Source organism: Anopheles darlingi, chromosome 3 (assembly GCF_943734745.1).
Source record: "Anopheles darlingi chromosome 3, idAnoDarlMG_H_01, whole genome shotgun sequence".
In the NCBI taxonomy this organism is placed as follows: Eukaryota; Metazoa; Arthropoda; class Insecta; order Diptera; family Culicidae; genus Anopheles; species Anopheles darlingi.
The window spans coordinates 65,807,304-65,826,655 of NC_064875.1; the positions used below are offsets into that span (position 1 = coordinate 65,807,304).

The 19,352-nt window shown below is 48.2% G+C and overlaps 1 protein-coding gene across 9 annotated transcripts in view; it reads left to right on the forward strand.

The window, feature by feature from the left end:
* The window catches only part of LOC125955252 (la-related protein Larp4B), a 29,570-nt gene extending 10,696 nt beyond the window's left edge, over window positions 1-18,874 (forward strand). For all 9 annotated transcript variants that reach the window (XM_049686291.1, XM_049686300.1, XM_049686299.1 and 6 more), the window contains exons 3-8: window positions 6,152-6,842; window positions 6,924-7,173; window positions 7,256-7,396; window positions 7,496-7,843; window positions 7,938-12,048; window positions 12,298-18,874. In XM_049686291.1, the coding sequence (XP_049542248.1) occupies window positions 6,152-6,842; window positions 6,924-7,173; window positions 7,256-7,396; window positions 7,496-7,843; window positions 7,938-12,048; window positions 12,298-12,725 (5,969 nt within the window). In that variant the 3' untranslated portion in view covers window positions 12,726-18,874. The remainder of the gene's footprint in view (window positions 1-6,151; window positions 6,843-6,923; window positions 7,174-7,255; window positions 7,397-7,495; window positions 7,844-7,937; window positions 12,049-12,297) is intronic.
* The last annotated feature ends 478 nt before the right edge of the window (window positions 18,875-19,352 follow it).

Below are 19,352 nucleotides of genomic sequence, written 5' to 3' on the forward strand. Positions count from 1 at the left end.
ATATGATCGTTTCCCAAGTTGTTCTGTGTGACATACCGTGGCCAACAGTAGCGCTCTATAAGACTACGACAAGGCACACGATCGTACGGGGGTTTGAAAGATGATTTACAGCGCAGCGCGCGCGCTATGTCTGTGTCATCACAGCGTTGCCGTCACCGACCGCGAACTCGGATCTTCCTGGCCGGCATCGCAGGCAAGTGAGTGAATGCGAATGCGCTTTGCAGCTAATTTAGCTCGATCATCATAGCTTCGTTGCTGCTTCAGGCGGCACTATAATCTTCGTGTACCTAGCCGCTGCGTCGATTGTCAGTTCCCAGATTGGGCTACTTACTCTGGGCGGGCTGGGGCTGGTGGACAGCAGAGCATCATCGTCGTCGCCCCCCTCTCGTTGAGCGGCCAAACACTGCCAAAAATTCTTTCCTCTTGTCTTGATGCTGGTTACACCTCTTCCGCACGACGTCGTCGTGTGTTTCGCCGTGACGGACTTGCTGCTGCTGCTGGGCAGGTGCCAATCGCTTGTCACAAACATTTAGGAGTCACCTAGGATAGTGGAGCTGCCGATGGTGGTGTGATGTGATATGAGGAATGCGAATGGGCACAGAACACGCTATGAACTCGGCGGCACGCACGCAGAGGCATGCCAAATCGTCAGAGAGGAGGGGGTATAGTACACCACCTTCGCCTCATACCTCATTCGAAGATTCTTGATTGTCGTCAATGGTCACGCGATTGGCAGGACTCATAAATCTCTCTGCATGCATGCATTTCATGCCTTTCACTTTCGTTCAGATGATTTCCTGAAATCTCTGTCGTGTGTGGCACGAACTCTGGCAATGATCATCTTCTCTATGATACGAGATCATCTTTTATGTCGCTCCAGTCGCCTGATCACCGATCGGTTGGTTGCGTTTCAATTCTAATCACTTTAGCGCTTTAGTGGTTGGGTTTTTTTTGTTAATGCGTGTGTGTGTGTGTGTTCGTGAGGCTGTATTTCGCTCTCATAAATCGATGCCGAGATGCGCCACAATAACTGGTTTTGAAAGTAAGCAACCGAAGAAGATGCTCCTCGCGTTGTGCCGCAGTCGCCGCATTAAGTCGGTTAGTAGAGAGGAGTCAGGCCAGGTTCGTAGAGGAGCCAGCATGGTATGGATTCGTTTGTCGTCTTCTTTTATGGTTGCCACAAAACTACTTAAAGGTTAGGAGCGCAGTGTGCCCCCCCCCCCCCCCCCCCCCGGGGTCGGGGCTTTTGGAACCAAAAAGAAGTCGCGCCAATCGCAAGCTCTTCTCATTCGCGCTCCGTGATGCACAGCATACAGGGAGCAGCATGGTGATGGTGGCGGAGCGGTCTACTCTCTGACAAAGGAAGGCCAACAAAATTTTGTTTCATCTTTTCTGCACCGGAGCGCGAGTTGCTTCTAACACACTCCGTTGTTGTTGTTGTTGGTGTTGTTGTCGTTGTTGCTGATGCAGCATCGGCAACAGCACACATCTGGACACATATGTGTGTATTGTTGGCACTGTTTGGTTTAGAGTCAAGTCCACCACGGTTGCCTGCTGTTTGGTCGGTTTGGGGGCAAGAAAGCCGCAAGGGAGAAACAACAAGGTGCAATGCGCGCGCCGCGTTCCGGTTAAATGTCAAACACGACGAATCGCGAACACAACTGCTGCTGCGGTTACTACGATGGCGAATGCTGTTCCGTTGATTCTTTGCTTTGAGCCGTTGACACACTGTTTGCTAGTCCGTTGACACATTGTTGAACAGCTAGACCTTTTTGCAGAGGCTTTTCGGCGGCACCTCATTCGGTACGCAACAACACTGTGTGCGTGTGTCTCGCACAGAAGGTCAATGGAACATTTGGCGAAAACCTGTTGCTCGCGCTCTCCTCCGGTCCATTGCTAAACTTGTCGATCTTCAAGGATTACTGGTTGCTGCGATTACTGAGTAGTAGTTTGCGGTAATTCCTGGGGCCGCTTATCATTTCAAGAGTTTTCGCCAGCAGCTCCTCCAGCGCTGGGATACCCTGACTATGACATTTCTCGTTCAGTACACCGACAGCAAATAAAAAGCCGTAGTTCCGGAACATCTCAGGTCGCACCTACACTTGAACAAATCACATCACTCGTGCCCCGTGCCACCGAATGTGATCTTCTGTCTGCTGGCTGCTGTTGCAGACAATGGTAGCAGGTTCGCAAGGCGCGTTGGTGCGTACGTAACGCACAAACGGCTTATGCTGACGTTAAAAGCTGGTGCGTGACGGTACCACAAGTGTTTGCGGGGTCCGGTCCACACATTAAGTTGATTGATGGGTCTGTAACGGCCATCGTAAGTTCCGAATCAACACAGGAAGGAGAGACACCCAGGATTCCGGATCGATTAACCTTGGAGAAGGCCCCTCCCACCAGTCCAATCTCATGCTGTGTGCCCTTCTCTGCCTTCTTTGGAGGGATATGCGCCTCTCGCCGGGCATGCCTACCTCCAACATAACGAGTTGCAGACACTCGTCCGAATGTGGCTCCTTACAATCGATGAACCGCTTTTGTCGCAGTGAACTTCTTCCACTTGCAAGATACCGAATTTGGGCATTGCCGGGCGTGTGTTAAGAGCGTCCGTGTGTGTTCTCAAGCGATGATGGTTTGCGACCGAGACACACCTCCATAGTGCAATCGCAAAAGAGCAGAGTGGAGCACCAGGAGGCAGGAGGAGGATGGGCTGTAATATCCGTTCAAACGTGTGTCCGGCACGCACACTATTAGGGGGGGGGGGGGGGGGGGGGGGAGAAAATCATAAACCGGCTTTCGCAACACTGTTACGTCAAATGTGGGGGAACAGATGCTATGCTATCGAGATATGGCTTTTGTTGTTGTATATCGCCGTCCACTCTGATGGTCGCAGACTTTCTTTTGGTTTTATGAGCCCGTCCTCCCTGACACTTTTTTCTAGCAGGCCGCTTATTGTCTAAAATGTATTTGTGTGTTGAAAAAAGGTGAACGACAGGACGAAGTAACAATTGGTTGCCAGGATATGTGAATGTTTGGCCCTTTTACTATTGCACAAAAGAGAGGTACCCGGTACACTTTTCCTTCTTAAATATTATATCTGAAGAGTTTCATCGCTTTGGGCTGTGCAGCTCTTGAGGGCGGCCAAAAAGGAGGAAAATGTGTCCGTCATCGCCACACGACATAGATTGCGACAACCGGGGGGACAGCCACTTCCAGACGACTGGACCCGGACTCGAACTCGGACGATATCTTTCCATCCGCGAACGCCACGAAAATGGTTATGTTCTCACGGAGAAGGTGTGATGCGTGTCTTTGTACGAGAGAGAGAGGGAGAGAGTGGCAGAGAGAAACCATGTACGTGTGTCGTGTTGGCTTTGCCACTGCGTCTCGGGATCCGTCTAAAGTTAGGTTATGTCATCTCGGTGGGGGACCAGCGGCCCACCGGATCGGTAGCTCGTTCGCTCGGACGCTCGCCGCTCGGTCATTCGGTTTGGTGTGTCGGGGCATATCCCTTCACCGACCAAACCAACCACCAACCAACCGTCCACCAGCACCACCATCATCCCCATAATCTTTCGGGGTTGGTTGTGATGTGAGGGGAGGGGGGCGGAGGGAGGGTATGTTGGGTGCCTGCTCGTCGTGCTTGCTTCTTGTGTGGTGTGGTGCTGCACCGTACGGTCTACCCTTTTGTGGCCAATTGGCGAACGAAAATAACTTACGAACCTGGTGCTACTGCTACTGCTGCTGCTGCTGCGTTCCATCTGTTCGTATCTATTGCTGCGCACAGCAACACCTCGAGCCCTTCCTTTCGCCCTGCTGACACCACCCACACTACTCCTTGGTTTCACTATGCTCTCTCTCTGTCTCTCTCTTTCTGTCTGTGCACGCTGACATCTTGTAGGTGAGATGATCTGTCTGCCTGCGCATCGGAAACATCACTGTGCGTTCGCATTTTCGTCGACAAATCTGCTCGCGTGACAAACGGTCTCGGGGTTCTCTCTGTCTGTCTCTCTCTCTCTCTCTCTCTCTATCTGCCTTACGTCTTAATTGTTGACCGGCTCGGGAAGGTGCCAGTGGAGGCCACGGTGGTTGACCGACCGACCAACCAACCGACCTGTCGCCCGGCATGTGACACACCGAGCAAACGGGAGGGAAAGGAAGGTGTCGCTCATCTGATGTGTTGAACTTTTGCCTCACAAATCTCTTCCCACTTTTTATCGCTTCGGTGGTCGGTTTAAGCGATGTTCTGACTTCTGATGCGTCCTGTTCTGGTGAATCTGTTTGCTATCGGTGCAGCGGAACAACATGCGATTGGTGCCGGATCGAAAAATCAATTTGCATTGTACGTACACGCGCACTTGTGCTTATGCTGGGAAAACCGACGGCTAATGAGCATTAGAAAACACAAGAGAGGGCGCACTGTACTGTGGTGGACTGTGTTTGTCTTCTGCTTGCTTTCTTATTTTCTGGAATATCACTTGCGATCGGTGTTTAGATGGAGACAGATATGTTGAAAAAGAATTCGTGTTAACGATCGTCAAAAAAAGTGAAAGAAGGAAAGAAGCTAATCATATAGATGTGTTTACTGATCGAGCAAGAATGCATTTTAATTTCATTTGCCATTCTATAAGCCACACCAAAGCATATATGGTCGCCTGGCGATCGTTAGTCACAGTTGTTGTTCATTTTTAAGAAGCAACTATTGTTATGTTGCCACTCTAGTTGGCACTTTTTGCAAGCCATTTTCCGATTTTATCGGTTCCCGCAGTGTTTGTTGTTGTCTTTGCCTTACGTATGGTGTACCTTAACCTTTCGGTGCACCCCCGACCGTCGTGTGTTCCAATCTCTACGCAAATAATCTGTTTTTTATGTATTGTGTATCTATAAAATTCTTCTTTTAGACCATCGTGGGTTTTGCTTCGCTTAAGTGGCGCCGCGTATATGTGATCAAGTGTGCTTTATTTTATTTTTTTCTTTCTTTCATTTTCCTGACCACGTTGGCCTTCCAATTTGGCCAAACGCTTCTATCAAGACACACATGTTTGTGTATATGTGTGCGTGTTTTCCAGCCGGGGGTGACCCGAAAGCGATTCTTTCGATGAATAATTTATGAACGCCACAGCACAGCAGTGTGCTCTCTGTTCCTCGACCGCCATCGCCTTTCGTACGACTTCTCAGCCTGAAAACCCAACCCCGACGGCTGAACAGAGGCGAAGACGACGGGTTTTCCGCTACCAGCAACCCTTGAAAAAAAAAGCGCTGAACCGAAGAGCGTGACGGTCGATTTTGAAGACTTTTATAACCTTTAAGTTGGCGCTGCCCGTTGTCATCGCCCCTGTCGTTGCCTCCTTAAATCCTTAAACCATATAGTGGCTGTGGCTTCTTCGCCTTATCCATGCCCATAGTGCTTGTTTCAGGGTTTGAGGGCCGCGTACACACACAAGCACAAGCAAACGTAGTTCACAGGGGTTCCCCGCACCCGGTGTAAGTACTTCCGATTGAGTAATGGCATGGACATTCAACTTAGAGCCACAAACTCCAATAATAGTAAAAAGCTTTCGAGACATTCGAGTTCTTACTTCGTTACCGGGCGCGGCTATGACCGAGAAAGGCGGAAGAAAAGATATGCATCGCATCGGTCCTGCTCGTTCTTGTGACTTTCGACAAGGACTTCAGAGTGCGCCTTGTGCCAGTAATTGCATAGAATGCATTGTCCATAATGGTAGCATAATCAGGATGTGAATAGTGGAGCAGTGGCCAGTAGCAATGCAAATTATCGCTATCCAGGCCATCTTACCGACTTCCCAACACACACCTATGGCATCTGCTATAATCTAAGCAAACTGCGACTCCTTTTCAAATAGTAATAGTGAAACTAATTGCTGGATGTTGTGAAATTGTGCGCTCTAATGAAATGAAGAAATTAAAATTGTTTGAATTATTGAATGAGACATAATATCATCATCTCACCAGTTTACCCTTCAAATGCGCTAGTATATATCGTGGTGTACTGAAGGGTATATTCGGTGGATGTTGCGGTATGATCGAAGCATAGCAGTGGAATGGAGCAGTCTCTGTAGCGTGTTGGCGACGTGTGACGTCATGTTTCTTGTCTTCTTTTTAACGTTCATTTCTCTTTCTCTCGCTTCAGGCTACGTGTTGATGAATGGGGATTCGGGCAAATTGTCAGCCAGCACAGCAGCAGCAGGCAGCACAATCATTACCAGTGGCATGTCCGGTTTGACGATCATTGCACAGCCCCCACCACCAGGTGTCGCTGCGACCGTTGGTGGTGGTGGCAGCGTACTACACAGCTCGCTAGTATCGGCAGCAGCAGCAGCTACAGCATCCAACAACACGGCTCCAGCGGCCGCTCCAATGGATTACACCGCGCTCAATGGGAGCGCCTCCGACTCGTCGCCCTCTGGCGGGGCAGTTCCGGTGGCGGAATACTACGAAGATGGTGGAATTGCTGCCGCCACGACCAACATTACACCCGTTACCAACCCTAGCAATAGTAAGGGCAGCAGCAGCAATAACAACAATAGTTCTTCGCTGCTGCTCGTCAGCAACCATCATCCAATCACGCCAACTGGAGGAGGAGGAGGAGGTGGAACCGATAGCGGTGTTGGTGCTACTATAGTGTCGGTTACATCGATCGATGCGGTTCGCGGCGGCGGTGGTGGCCAGACCGTCGTCACCAGTGATAGCAACAGCAACAGCAATGGTGCTACTACTAATACTGGTACCAACAGTAGCAGCAGTACCACCGAACACAACGGAATGCCTTTAGAGCAGCTGAAGCAGCTGCTACAAACACAGCTTGATTATTATTTTTCGCGGTAAGCACGGCAATTCGTTATCAAGGAGCAATTTTCCGGAATCCAATAATATCCGGTCTTACCTTCTATCTCACATTGCAGAGAAAATCTCGCGAACGATACATATCTACTGACGCAAATGGACAACGATCAGTACGTGCCAATTTGGATCGTGGCGAACTTTAACCAGGTGAAGAAGCTTACGAAAGACATCAAGCTAATCACCGAGGTACTGCGCGAGTCGCCGAACGTGCAGGTGGACGAGGAAGGCCAAAAAGTGCGCCCCAACCACAAGCGGTGCATCGTGATATTGCGCGAAATCCCCGACAATACGCCGGTCGAGGAGGTGAAGGTAAGCAAGCAGGGCGGCATGCTATCCAACGTCCATCGAACTGTAAACACTATTTCTGTTTTGCTTTTTTAATCTTTTGAAGAATCTGTTCATTGGTGAGAACTGTCCCCGCTTTATTTCCTGCGAGTTCGCCCACAACAACTCGTGGTATATCACGTTCGAGTCGGATGAGGATGCTCAGCGTGCCTTCCGGTATCTTCGGGAGGAAGTAAAGGAATTTCAGGTAGGTGGAAGCCGCCATATCTGTCGGTATGCAGGGAAGGAGTGCGCAAGTGTTTTTCACTAATCAAGCAACCAACGCTCCGTTCTTCTTAACACACAGGGAAAACCAATCATGGCGCGAATAAAGGCCAAACCGATGAATCGGCTTCCGATTGCATCCGTTGGCGGTGGCGTACCGCTAAAGAACGGATTGAACGGCTTCCGCACTACATCACCACCGGGATCGGTGGCGGCAGTTACTGCTGCGACGGGCGGTGTCGTACCGCCGGCAGCAACTCCGACAGCAACTGCTGTTCCGGCGGCCGTGTACGATCCAACGCAGACGGCTGCCGCGGCTACTACGACGACGCTGACCGCTTTCCCCGGTGGTCAGCGGTACATCCTGCAGCACAATGGACCCCTACCGCAGGGTACGGTGCCTAGCTATAACGGTCCGGTTCATATGTTTGTAAGTACAAGTCCCTTTCGCGGTCCCGCTCGTTCTGCCGCTGGAGCGCTGTTGCTGATCTATGGAACGATAATTGTGTGTTTTCCCGTTGCAGCCATTCCAGCAGCAACCACTGTACTCCGGGTACGTGCAGTCGTGGCAGCCGGCACAAGGTAGCTACTTCGACATGTGCTCTTTTCTGACGACGAACGGCATATCGACGCAGCTCACCGCAACGTATCCTGCAAGTGGGTCCACAGGAGGTGGTAGCGGAGGTGGAACTAATGGTGGCAGTGGAAGCGGCGTTAGTGGAAAACAACAAAACGGACGATACGGCGGTGTAGTTCCCGGTGGAGGATCGCATCGGCAGACAGGACCTCGCAATAAGCGGCAATCGCAACAACATCAGCAACAACTTTTGAACAACGATAGTCAACCAGTTACATCGAACAACGTTGGTGGTGGCGGCAGCCTCCATCGAATGGTGGGAAATCAGCCACAACAGTCAAGCTACCAGTCTGCGGCAGCCGCGGCCGGTTTGCAGCAGCAAACCACTCCCACAGCCTATCAACAATCAGGCGGAACGGGTGGCAGTGGTGGGAAAAGCTCCGCTGGTTTACTCGGTAGTGGCGGCAAGCTAACGTCAATTGGTGCATCCACCTCGACGACGACCTACCTTAAGGATGCAGCTGGCAATCCAATTGCCACGCTTCCGCCGGGTGCAGTGTTCGTTCCACAGTACGCACACTATGTGCCTACTCAGCCGCAGCAACAGCAGCCGCAACAGCAGCACTACGGTATCGAAACTGTTGCTGCGGCTGGTGGTGGAACACTCGAGGTGCTCGTTCCGCAGCAACAGGTGTACCACGACGAGAGCGCAGGCGGTACCGTACTTGTTGTGCCTTCGTATGTTACGACCGGTGGTGCAGGTGGTGGTGGAGGTGGTCGTAAGAACAATAACAACCAGGTGAATGCCTCTACAGCAGCGCTGCCGAATGATGGTTCACAGCATCAACAGCAGCAGCAACCCTGGATTATGACGAATGCTCCGCGAAGGAATCCTCGCCGAAGGAAAGAAGAAATGCAAATGTCGATGGATGTTGGGGGTTCCACAGTGATGTATACCACTGGCGTTGGTAGTGGCGGCAATATGCGCTATAATGTAAATAGTGGCAGTAATGCAAACGGTGCGAACACCAACAGTGCTGGTAGCAATAGCGGTAAGATGCATACAACTAGTCTGGCCACGCAACAGCAGTTGGCTACATCCTCGGTCGTCGCGGTCCCCTCTTCGGTCTCGTCAGCCTCGGCCGGTACCGGCGGTAAATATCATCACCACCAGGGTCGTCGTGGAACCACCGAAAGTGCAACTACCGGTGGTGGAAACTACAGTGGTGGGGGTGGATCGGCAGGTGGGCCAGTCCTGGCGACGGGAGATGCTGTCGGTGGAACAACACCTGGTGCAGGGGGAGGAGGAGGAGTTGGTTATGTGCAGCAGCATCCGCAGCAACACCACGGCTCATCACAACAGCAGCAGCATGGCCATTCGCACCACCATAATCGTAACGTGAACGCGTCTGGTGGTGGTGGTGGTGGTGCTGGAAGTGCCATGGAATCAGCCTCTGGTTCCTCCTATCAGCACGGAGGAGTTGGAGGTGGAAGCCATAAGATACAGGAACTGTTGCCACACCCGCAGCATCACCCTCAGGTTCAGCAACAGCAACAACAATATCAGCATCATCAGCTATCACAACATCATCACAACACCCATCAGCAGCAGCAACAGCAGCAGCAGCAGCAGCAGCAACAGTCACATCATCATCAACAGTCATCGACCAGCCACCTGCATCATCATCACCAGCCGCCGGCCCACGGAAGCAATAATCACCAGCAGAGCCATCATAATTCGTCTGGACAGCAGCAACAACAGTTCCAACAGCAACATTCACACCATCAACATAACCATCAGAACACACAGCAGCAACAACAATCGATAATGGCCTCGTCTTCGGCTTCGTCATCCCAGCAGCAACAGCATCATGTGACGGTAGTTTCGGCTGGAGCTACTAACACATCATCATCCAACAACAGTGGCACAATCACTAACGCTAGCGCAGTGTCTGCTGCTGCTACCACCAGCAATACCAATAACGCCAGCAGCAACAGCAACAGCACCAACTCGTCGAACACCACCACCACCAACAGTGTTCAGTTCGATCTCGAACCAGCAGCATTTCCGCCTCTGCCAGGGCACGATGGACGAAGCATTCGTTCGGGTTCCTCTTCTTCGGGGAGTAATGCAACCGGCGCTGCTAGCAGTGGCGGTGGTCGCTCCAAGGGATCTCTCCCTTATGCTACTCAGCAAACTGGTGGTGCTGCTGCTCACCAGCAGCAGCAGCAGCAGCAGCAGCATCATGCTGTCGGCGGTGGTAGCTCTGCTTCCCATGCTACTGGATCTGCCACAGACGCGTCCTCCGCCGGAGGCAGCGTTACCAATAGTGGTGCAGCAGCGAACAACAGCGCCGCACACTCGGGACCCGCATCATCCCCTGCTACGGTCCACGCTCCAGTCCCCGTTTGGGGTGAAACTCACCGGCTGGCGGACGTCGTGAAGGGAACTATCCCGAAGGGGGCTGCCCGCCCTGCACTGTTGCCCGTTCCAGGGACGACAGTTGCCGCCATCGTAGCCGGTACGGTTGCCGTGCCTTCTTCCGCCTCTTCCTCACTTTCGCCCGCGACCGGCTCGAATGGCGGAGAGTCGCAAAGTCAGAAAAGCACAACACCCGCCACTAGTAACGCCACGGGTACGGCGGCGACGGTTTCTAGCGGCGTTGTGGGGTCTGGTGGAGACAGTGGAAGTGATGCCAAATTGCAAGAATCCAGTACCACCAGCGGTACCGGTAGCAACAATCAGCAGCAGCAGCAGCAGCAGCATTCTAAAACTGTGATATCATCCGTAAATGCGGTCACCGCTAATGGTGGTGCTAATGCTAGTGGTAGTGTGACTACCAATCACTCGTCTGTCACAACATCATCTAGTGCGACGGCAACAGCAATGACGACAACAAGCGCGGTCACACCGTCGATCAACAACAACTCCTCATCTGCTACTGGTGTTTCATTAGCAGCAAATGCCACGACCGTGGCAACGGGAACAACGACCACTGCTAATAAATCTACAAAGACTGACGAATCGTTGCTGCAGCAGATGTCGCCTTCACCGGCAACAACGGTGTCGGTGATGGCTGGTGGTAATTCCGGCGATCATCAGCCAACGCGTGCTGTCCCTGCGGTGTCCTCGTCGGCTCCGACGACGGCCAACGCGGCCACGATGACCTCGACTGATTTCGTTTCTTCATCTGCTGCTACTGCCGCCTCATCTTCCAGCTCCTCATCCAAGCATACCGGCGGTGGCGCAGGTGCTACACCACCGTCGTCGTCTTCAAAGACAAACGCAAAACCGGCAGCACTAGCAACCACTAGCGGCAACAGCAGTAATGTGGCCAGCAAATCAACAACCGCCACACCGTCGATGGCGGGTGCTGGTACCACCAATTCTTCCACAACGACACATTCTCCACAACCGCCAACCTTTTCGTTACAAAATCATCCACCGCTGGTGCCACTGCTGGAAACGGCCAGCAGTAACAGTGGCGGTAGCACGATTCCTCCGGGACCAGTATCTTCTTCCGGATCGGCTCCGCTGGTACGGCTAAGCTATGCTCAAGTTGCCCAGCATTTGGCCGAGCAGTCGAAGGAAAAGGAAGTACCAGCAGCAACTGCTGCTACTGCTACGACTCCGCACCACCACCATAGCCATCCAGTTGCATCGACTGCTGCAGCACATGCTTCTGCTTCCAGTGCTTCCGGTGGAATGGAAAAGGAAAATCATAGCACTGTCACCGTGGGCTCGTCGTCGTCGTTCACAGCACCTATGCCTAACACCATCGCCAGTAACAACAATAATAATAACCACGTAAGCAGTGGATCCTCCGTTCAGGAATCAGCATCAGCGCCATACGATGCTGGAGTTGGCAACAGTAGCCATGCTTCTGGTGGAAACCATCACCAACACGTCAACAGTACAACCGGTGGCGGTTTTATCGGGGTCCCAAGCAGACGGAAGGACATGACAGGTGGTGGTCCACGAGCGGCGTCAGCAACGGTGGCAGGAGGAGGCTCAGTGCACCATCAACAACATGGTGAAGGTTTTCGAGAGCACCGTGGTAAGTTGCTTAAAAGGCGAAATACTTTGCTACTCATTTATGACTAAAGGTTAGGCTTTTAGTGTTGACACTCGTTCTCAATGGTTTCGCTGCGTGATATTGGACTTTAGCGACTAAGCTTTCTATCTCAATGCCGCGTTGTTCAGCTTGCTTTTCTCGTAAAAAATGTGTTAATTTAGATCATATATATATGATGTGGTTACTTATGTGGTTGTTATGTTTGTCTTGTCTTCCTTTCATTATTTTTAGATTCACGTGGCAATCAGCAACAACATCACCATGGTGCCGGTGGTAACACCAACTCACGCAATAACGCCAAAGATTACCGTCCGTTTTCCGGCTCGGCAAGCGGTGGCCATAATGCCGGTCAGCAGCAACATCAGCACTCGACGGCAGCAAGTAGCGTCGTTCTTGGTGGTGGTGGTTCACGGCATGGTGGTACCGAACAGAACAACAATCATGCGTTACATCATCATCATCAAGGTGGTAGTGCTAGAAACACTGGTGGAGGAGGCGGAAATAACAACAACAATCATCACCACCACGCTGGCAAATCAATGGGTGGCGGTCCACGATCTGCCCGACCGCATCAGCTGAAGGACTATGTTACCCAACCGCATCAGCAGCAGCATCACCATCACCAGGGACAACAGCAGCATCCGCGCAGTCCTAAATGATGGCGATTAATTTGGATCTAAAACGTACGACCAGCAGGAGGCAGCACATCGTTCTCTATTTCTTGATCGGCAACATCGGAAGCAGCTATCATCATCATCATCTACCCACCAGCATTATCGTCCTACGCCACACCGTAGTAACGTTTTGCCATGAGATCATCTGTGGACTGCTTCTAGCGAAGCGGTACTCGCAGAAAGTAAATGAGGGAAAACCATCGGAATATAGCTAGAAAAATGGAATTTTGAAGCACTCACAAAGAGCGAAACAGATCTTTGAAGTAGAAGAGGAATCGGGTGAGAATAACACATACTTTCGGGCGGATGGTATACGGATGAAAATTTTCATTTCCTTTTTCACCGGGGACAAGCTCTGTTGGCGAATAAAACAGAACCTGAGATAGTACCCTTGATCGGAAAGACAAAGTTTTCCTAGAGTTGGGGCCACTAATAATCTATTATTTCTACTTCACACACATACACCTTTTTCCAATGCTTTATTCTGCTATACTTTGTGAAATCTTTAAATAACGATTTTCATAATCGAGTAGAGGAAATGGTTAGTTATTATCTTTTACCATTTCCGATATTTTGAATAAGCGTTCCCTGTCCCTGGCCGTTCTTAGTTTCCTATGAATATAGATAGATACATGGTAGACTCTACTGTACCTTCACATAATCTACATTAAAACTAAAATAAGAACAGTTGTAAACCATGGACTGTTCTTACAATGTTCTCCAATTTGAACAGCGATCGGACATTTGGGCATGTACTGCTGGCACAATAGATGGAAATTCGTGTCAAATTTCCTTTAATTTTTTGTGGACGGGTCGAAGATTAATTATCCTTCTTTTTTTTTTCAATCAACACCCATTCGTCTGTCTTCGTCTTCTAAGATTTGTACGCTCGTGAATATGCTCTACTGTTTGGAAGAACCGGAAATTTTTCAATTGCAGTACTCCTAATCGAAAAGACGGTCATATCTGCATTCTTACCGCTACCACAACACTGTGCTCATGATGAAGAATAGTATAGCCAAGAACGAAAGGAACGACAAGGCAAGCAGCACAAGGTTGCACGTTGAAAAAAGAATCCACAATGGAGATACAGAGAATTTGGTTTTATGTTCACTTGCGCATGTAACTCCTTGAAGAAATTTAAGCTCTTGCTAAAGAGGTATGCGTTTCATTCTTCTATTAATTGGATAGTGAGCATACGCATCATGGAGCGGGAGACACCTCTTTTGTTTGCGTGTGCGATAACTGTGATGCGCAAACGGCAAGTCACCGGTATTTCCAACAAACACGGAAATCGTGCCAGTATCTCTCGCACACATACACACAACGCTCTAATGGCCTGGTTATTGATGTGTTTCCTATTATTTTTTTTATTATACTGAAACACATACTATTTGTTCTCCTAATGATTAGCAATTATATTGTTTTCTTTATGTCTTTGTTTTCTTGGACTGGTGATTTACAAGAAATGGAAATGAAATATTCTTTGCTTCGTTTCGTCGTTAATACGATTTAGCCCAGCCCTCCCCTTCTCCATACCTTCCTTTTTAATTGATTAAATGCATTACTTCTACCGAGCGTCGTTTGCTATAATTATTACAATGCTATGTTCATCTATTATTATTATTATTATTATTATTAATATTATTCTTATACTTATGATTATTATAAAATTATTGATATTTCTACCGCAATTCATTGTTACGTTGTTGTTAATTGATAGGGGAGTGTAACATTAAAGGCCCAATCGTAAAGGAGGAAGCAGCTCGATAGCAAATGGGAAACCCACACGAAGTGTGCGCTTGTTTGCAGAGGCGCGTAGGACGAGGAACTGGGATGATATGATGCAGCAGAAGGAGTAGGCATTAGTGAATATTTTGATTTTGTTAAGAGTTTTTTGGAAAAAAGAACAGCAGTGAATCGAGTATAGTACGGAAACGTGCGCCGATTACACCTTCCAGATCTTTCTAAGTCCGTATAGTAATATTCCTCCTTTTTATTTCTCACAAAGGATATACTATTTGGTCCTTTACTTCTTCAAACACCACACAATCGACACAAACGCAGAGTAAACACAAATGTGCTAGATCAACATAGGAACATAGAAGAGGATCTTAGGACGGTGCGAGTAAAGAAGGTAGTTATTTAAAAAGTAATTTTTGAATCTATTCTCAGTGAACCTTTCAGCTCCTCCTCCGATGAGACAGTGATGCTAGAAAGAGAAAAGGAAGAGCAGGTTGTTCGAAGCGTGAAGTGTTGTTAAAGCAAACAGGAAAACTGTTCGCGCGAGCTGTTGAAGCGTCAAGCACAAGCTACTGCCGACAATAGGTTGATTGAAAGTAGGGATTTGAGCCCTAGTTCAACCGTGTTCTCGCAAGACTGTGGCTGGTGGCGCTATATGGAACAGATTTAAATGTAGTTGTCGTGAATGGAAGGGCGTTAACTTAGTGATGTATCAGTCCAAGACTAAAAAAGGAAACCACAAGACAAGAACCAGAGAAGAACAAAACAGTGAGTTAATATAAAAATGACGAATACAGCATACCAATGCTGCCCTTGCGGCGCTGATAGGAGAGCAAGCAACAAAACCGTACGCGAAAGATTCAAAAGTAGCTGCGCGCATCAATGAATGACAGCAGAATTAATCTCATGTTGCCTGCTATTACTACAGCTACTATTACTACTGCTACTACTACTCCTACTACTACGTAGAGAACAGAATTCGATACGCTGAAGAAGAAAAAAACAGAAACACAATACAAACCCCGTAAATAATAGACGGTAGGCTAAAATAGATAAAACGAAGCAAACAAAAAGAAATCAGAACTTTGATGAAAAAAAAGGAAACAAGTTATAGTTTCTACAGTGTGTGCACCGTGCAATTGGGTAAAATGAAGAAAAATACAAACAAAAACAGACACACCGGCGTATAGAAAGTGCGATTCAATTCCCTTCAGCCAGCCTACGGGCACAGAACGTTTAAGCATATTACAAAATAGTGAAATGAAGCTAACCATCGTCTGCGCAGTATGCGTATTACGCAAATGCTGGATGAAATGTTCGCATGGATGTTTGGCGTATCAGATTTTCTCCTTCGTTGGTTCCTGTTTTGATTGTCCTGTTAATGTTAATTTCCTGTTCTCCAACTCTCTAACAGTGCATTCGGAAGTTTCACGGACGTTCTGCTCTCGGTTACCTTCTGATTTTGGTTTTCTCACTACAAGCCCCAGAGCCCGGTTCCGAATCGACCGATTTAGTAGTTGTAGTAAATGATTTCACGAGCAGGCAACAAAAAGCGGATTCAAACCCGGAATCCACATTTCTGCTATGTTCGTGCGCGTCGGTGTGCATTTAATGTATTTTCTTCAGTTTAGCTTAGTTCCATTTGTTTTGTTTTCCTTAACCATGAAATCCTCGGAACTCTTAAACGCTCGGTATGGTAGAATTCTCGGAAATATTGGAATACATTCTGCCTGCTCTTGTAACTCGTTTTACTCTATAGGAATTGTATGGATAAGCAAATATAAGCCACAGCGAAACGAACTGAAGCGATGACTCTCGGGAAGATAGAAATAGTTCGCGTTTTTGTTTTCTTTTATTCATTTACCTCATTTACTGCCATTTCGGAAGAATAAAATCCTCCTATCCACCCGTGTAGCGCACGGTCGAATGGGACGACGTGAAGTTAGTGATAGCATAAAGAAAAGGATCCGGAGAGCTCCTTTCGTGGTATCGGCCACGTTGGTTTCGATAGACGGAAGTATACGATGCCTGAATAATAATAATCGGTTCTCGATCGGTTGCGGAGATCTTTTGCCGCACGGGCCTCGGATTTCGAAGCGCCGCTACATTTTTCTCTCGATTTGTCTCCTCTGGCATCGGTTCGGTTCTGTTTCGGTGTAACGGTGTTGTTTCTTTTTTCACTGATCATTTGCGTGGTAACATCTGCATTTTCGCGAGGATTGCGTTTCCTATCTATAGTTAATGCATGCTCCAATATGATATCCTATCGCACATCGAAGGATTCATTCATGTTTGTTTGTGTCTTATGTTGCTTTGGTTTGCTCGTTTTCCGCACCACCAACTGTTGTCTGTTTGTCAGTCATTCGAAAGCCTACTGCCTGGTACCTAGGGTATGTGTGCTGCAAGCTATTAACTAATATGGTTGGTGGAGCATAAAGGATTTTGGAGGGGTGAAAGCGAATGCAAGTGATCGATTTAATATGGTAGTCGAAGCTTTAGTAAAAAGGAAAACATATACACATGTACACGCACACGTACATAATTGGTGAAATATTTCGTCGAGGACACGCGGCACACACAGTATCCATTTACAGCTAAACACACCACAGTGTAATGTTGAAGGATGATTTCATTCGATCGAGATGCGGAAGGGGCAAACCTTTGCAAAGTGGTACCACTGGTAGCAAATAATGAATCTATCCGAAGTTGTTTATGGGTTTGTTGCAGTGTGTATTTTTAAATTGAAAATTTCTTTAACGCATAGGTGCATAGAACCCATATAGATTACCAACAGCGACAGAGCAAATAGAAACTGGTAGTAGGGCAGCCGACGAACAGAGTTGAACAAAACAAAATCAGACACAGAAAGATAAACACTATATACAACAACCGTAGGTTAGCTATTGTATAGTAATGTGCAAAAGGGGCGCTATGTTGAGGAACGAATTGGGAGAATATGTGGTGTGTGTGTGTGTGTGTGTGTGTGGGTCACGGGAAAGAAGGGCAACTACTGTAGAAGAGAAAGGAGGATGGCGCACAGGAAGAACGAAGTTCGGACGAGTGCGTGTTCGTGGGACAGATAGCATACTAAAGAGCCTAGGTTTAAAGAAAGGACGGAGTGCGCGAAGACGTGGCGAATAGGCGCGCAGAAGGTGGCACAGAAATGTGACGAAATACAGAAAGATATATGGATTCTATATATATATAGGTATATATATATACATACATATAAAGCTAAGGGAAACAAAGTATATACATTATATATATATACATTAAAATATATACACAACTCTAATGATAAACAAAGCAAAAAAACTGGTTACAAATAAGCAAACGGTTACGCGAGGCGCACAGTCAGAAACAGCAACAGTAGCATTCGTTGTTGTGAGGTGCGGATGCAAGGAATCCTTTCCCCCGGAGTGCGACGGTGCGGAAGCGCAAGCAGACGATTTCGTATGACTGATGGGCCCACGGAGGCAGCGGGACACAAGGGGATATAGATATGTAGGAAATGTTTTTGAATGATTAGAGATAGGGAAAGAGGAGAGAGTGAGGAGAAGGAGGAGGAGATGGATAGAGAAAAAACGAAATGTAGGCAAATGCTAGCAAGAAATGGCGCAGACCAACTTTATCGTAAGGTATATCGGCCCCTTCCCGCCCCCCGGTTCTGTTCGTGATGGATGGATGGATTGTAGATTCTGTTAATAGCTTGCCGGATTGTTATTCATGAAAAGGCGTTGCAGCCCGAATGTGTTCCTGCTTGGTTGGGTTTTGTTGATACAGACAACATACATTACAACTCGAGCGACGAAAAGTAGAACCAGGATCCGGTGCACCCACCTGCGGGGTGCAGTGAAGGAAGCTAAAAGCAAATCTGATTCGCCGATACACAGGATAGAGCCAGACCTTCTGTCTGTCTGTGTATGTGCGGAAGATACTGGCGGGGAAGGATGCTGATGAGGATACTGTTTTGCAATGCTTTGGAATCGGATCTAACAAATGGTGATATAGTTACTGAGACGCCCAAGGGGTAGAGGGGGAAGGAGAAAGAGGGAAGGGTGGAATGCTTGATTAGGCCAACAAATAGGTGACACATAATTGGAGAATAAAGCGGAGCAAGAAAGATAAAAAAACAGGGTGTGGTTGGTGTGATGGGAGGAGATGCAAATATGCTAGTGAATCCGATCTAAATCCGGTTTCCGGTTAGCCCCACAACTGCTTTGGCTAGAGAAAGACTGCACCTAAAACGAAACAAAACGGAGCAAGCTCTGGAGGACGACAAGCGCAATGAAAAGTTGCAAAAATCAACACAGCAATGGCTCCTCTGCGTAACCAAATGTTTTCTTTCATACACAACGCAAAAAAGAGAGAAAAAGAAAGAGAGAGAGAGACACACACACACGCATGTGAAAAGATATAGAGGAGCGAAACGGCTTAAACACAATAGGAAAAAAAAAGAAACAAAATAATAATGATAATAGATTGGAGGTGGTGACGCGCGGTAGCTTAAGAATCAAAATTCCACACAAGACAAGACAGTCCTTAATTGAAACCAACAAAAACACACACATATATACACACATACAAACACACCTTATAGATTATAGGTAGTTTGCTAGGTGGTAGTGTATCCGTGTGTTATGTTGCGGTACAAGCAGGCCTGCTTCGCCAAAACAGCAGAATGCACACTTGGCTCCTAAAGTAGTAGTGCGGTTGCTGGAAGTATGAGCGCGTACAAGCGCTAACAGGCAAAACGGCCAAGCGAAAAAAAAGTTGGTTAGCTGAGAATGCTGGTGACAGAAGAGTAATAATATTAATGATAATGATGATAATATGCAGTAGAGAAGAAGGCAGAGGGTGTGATTGAAG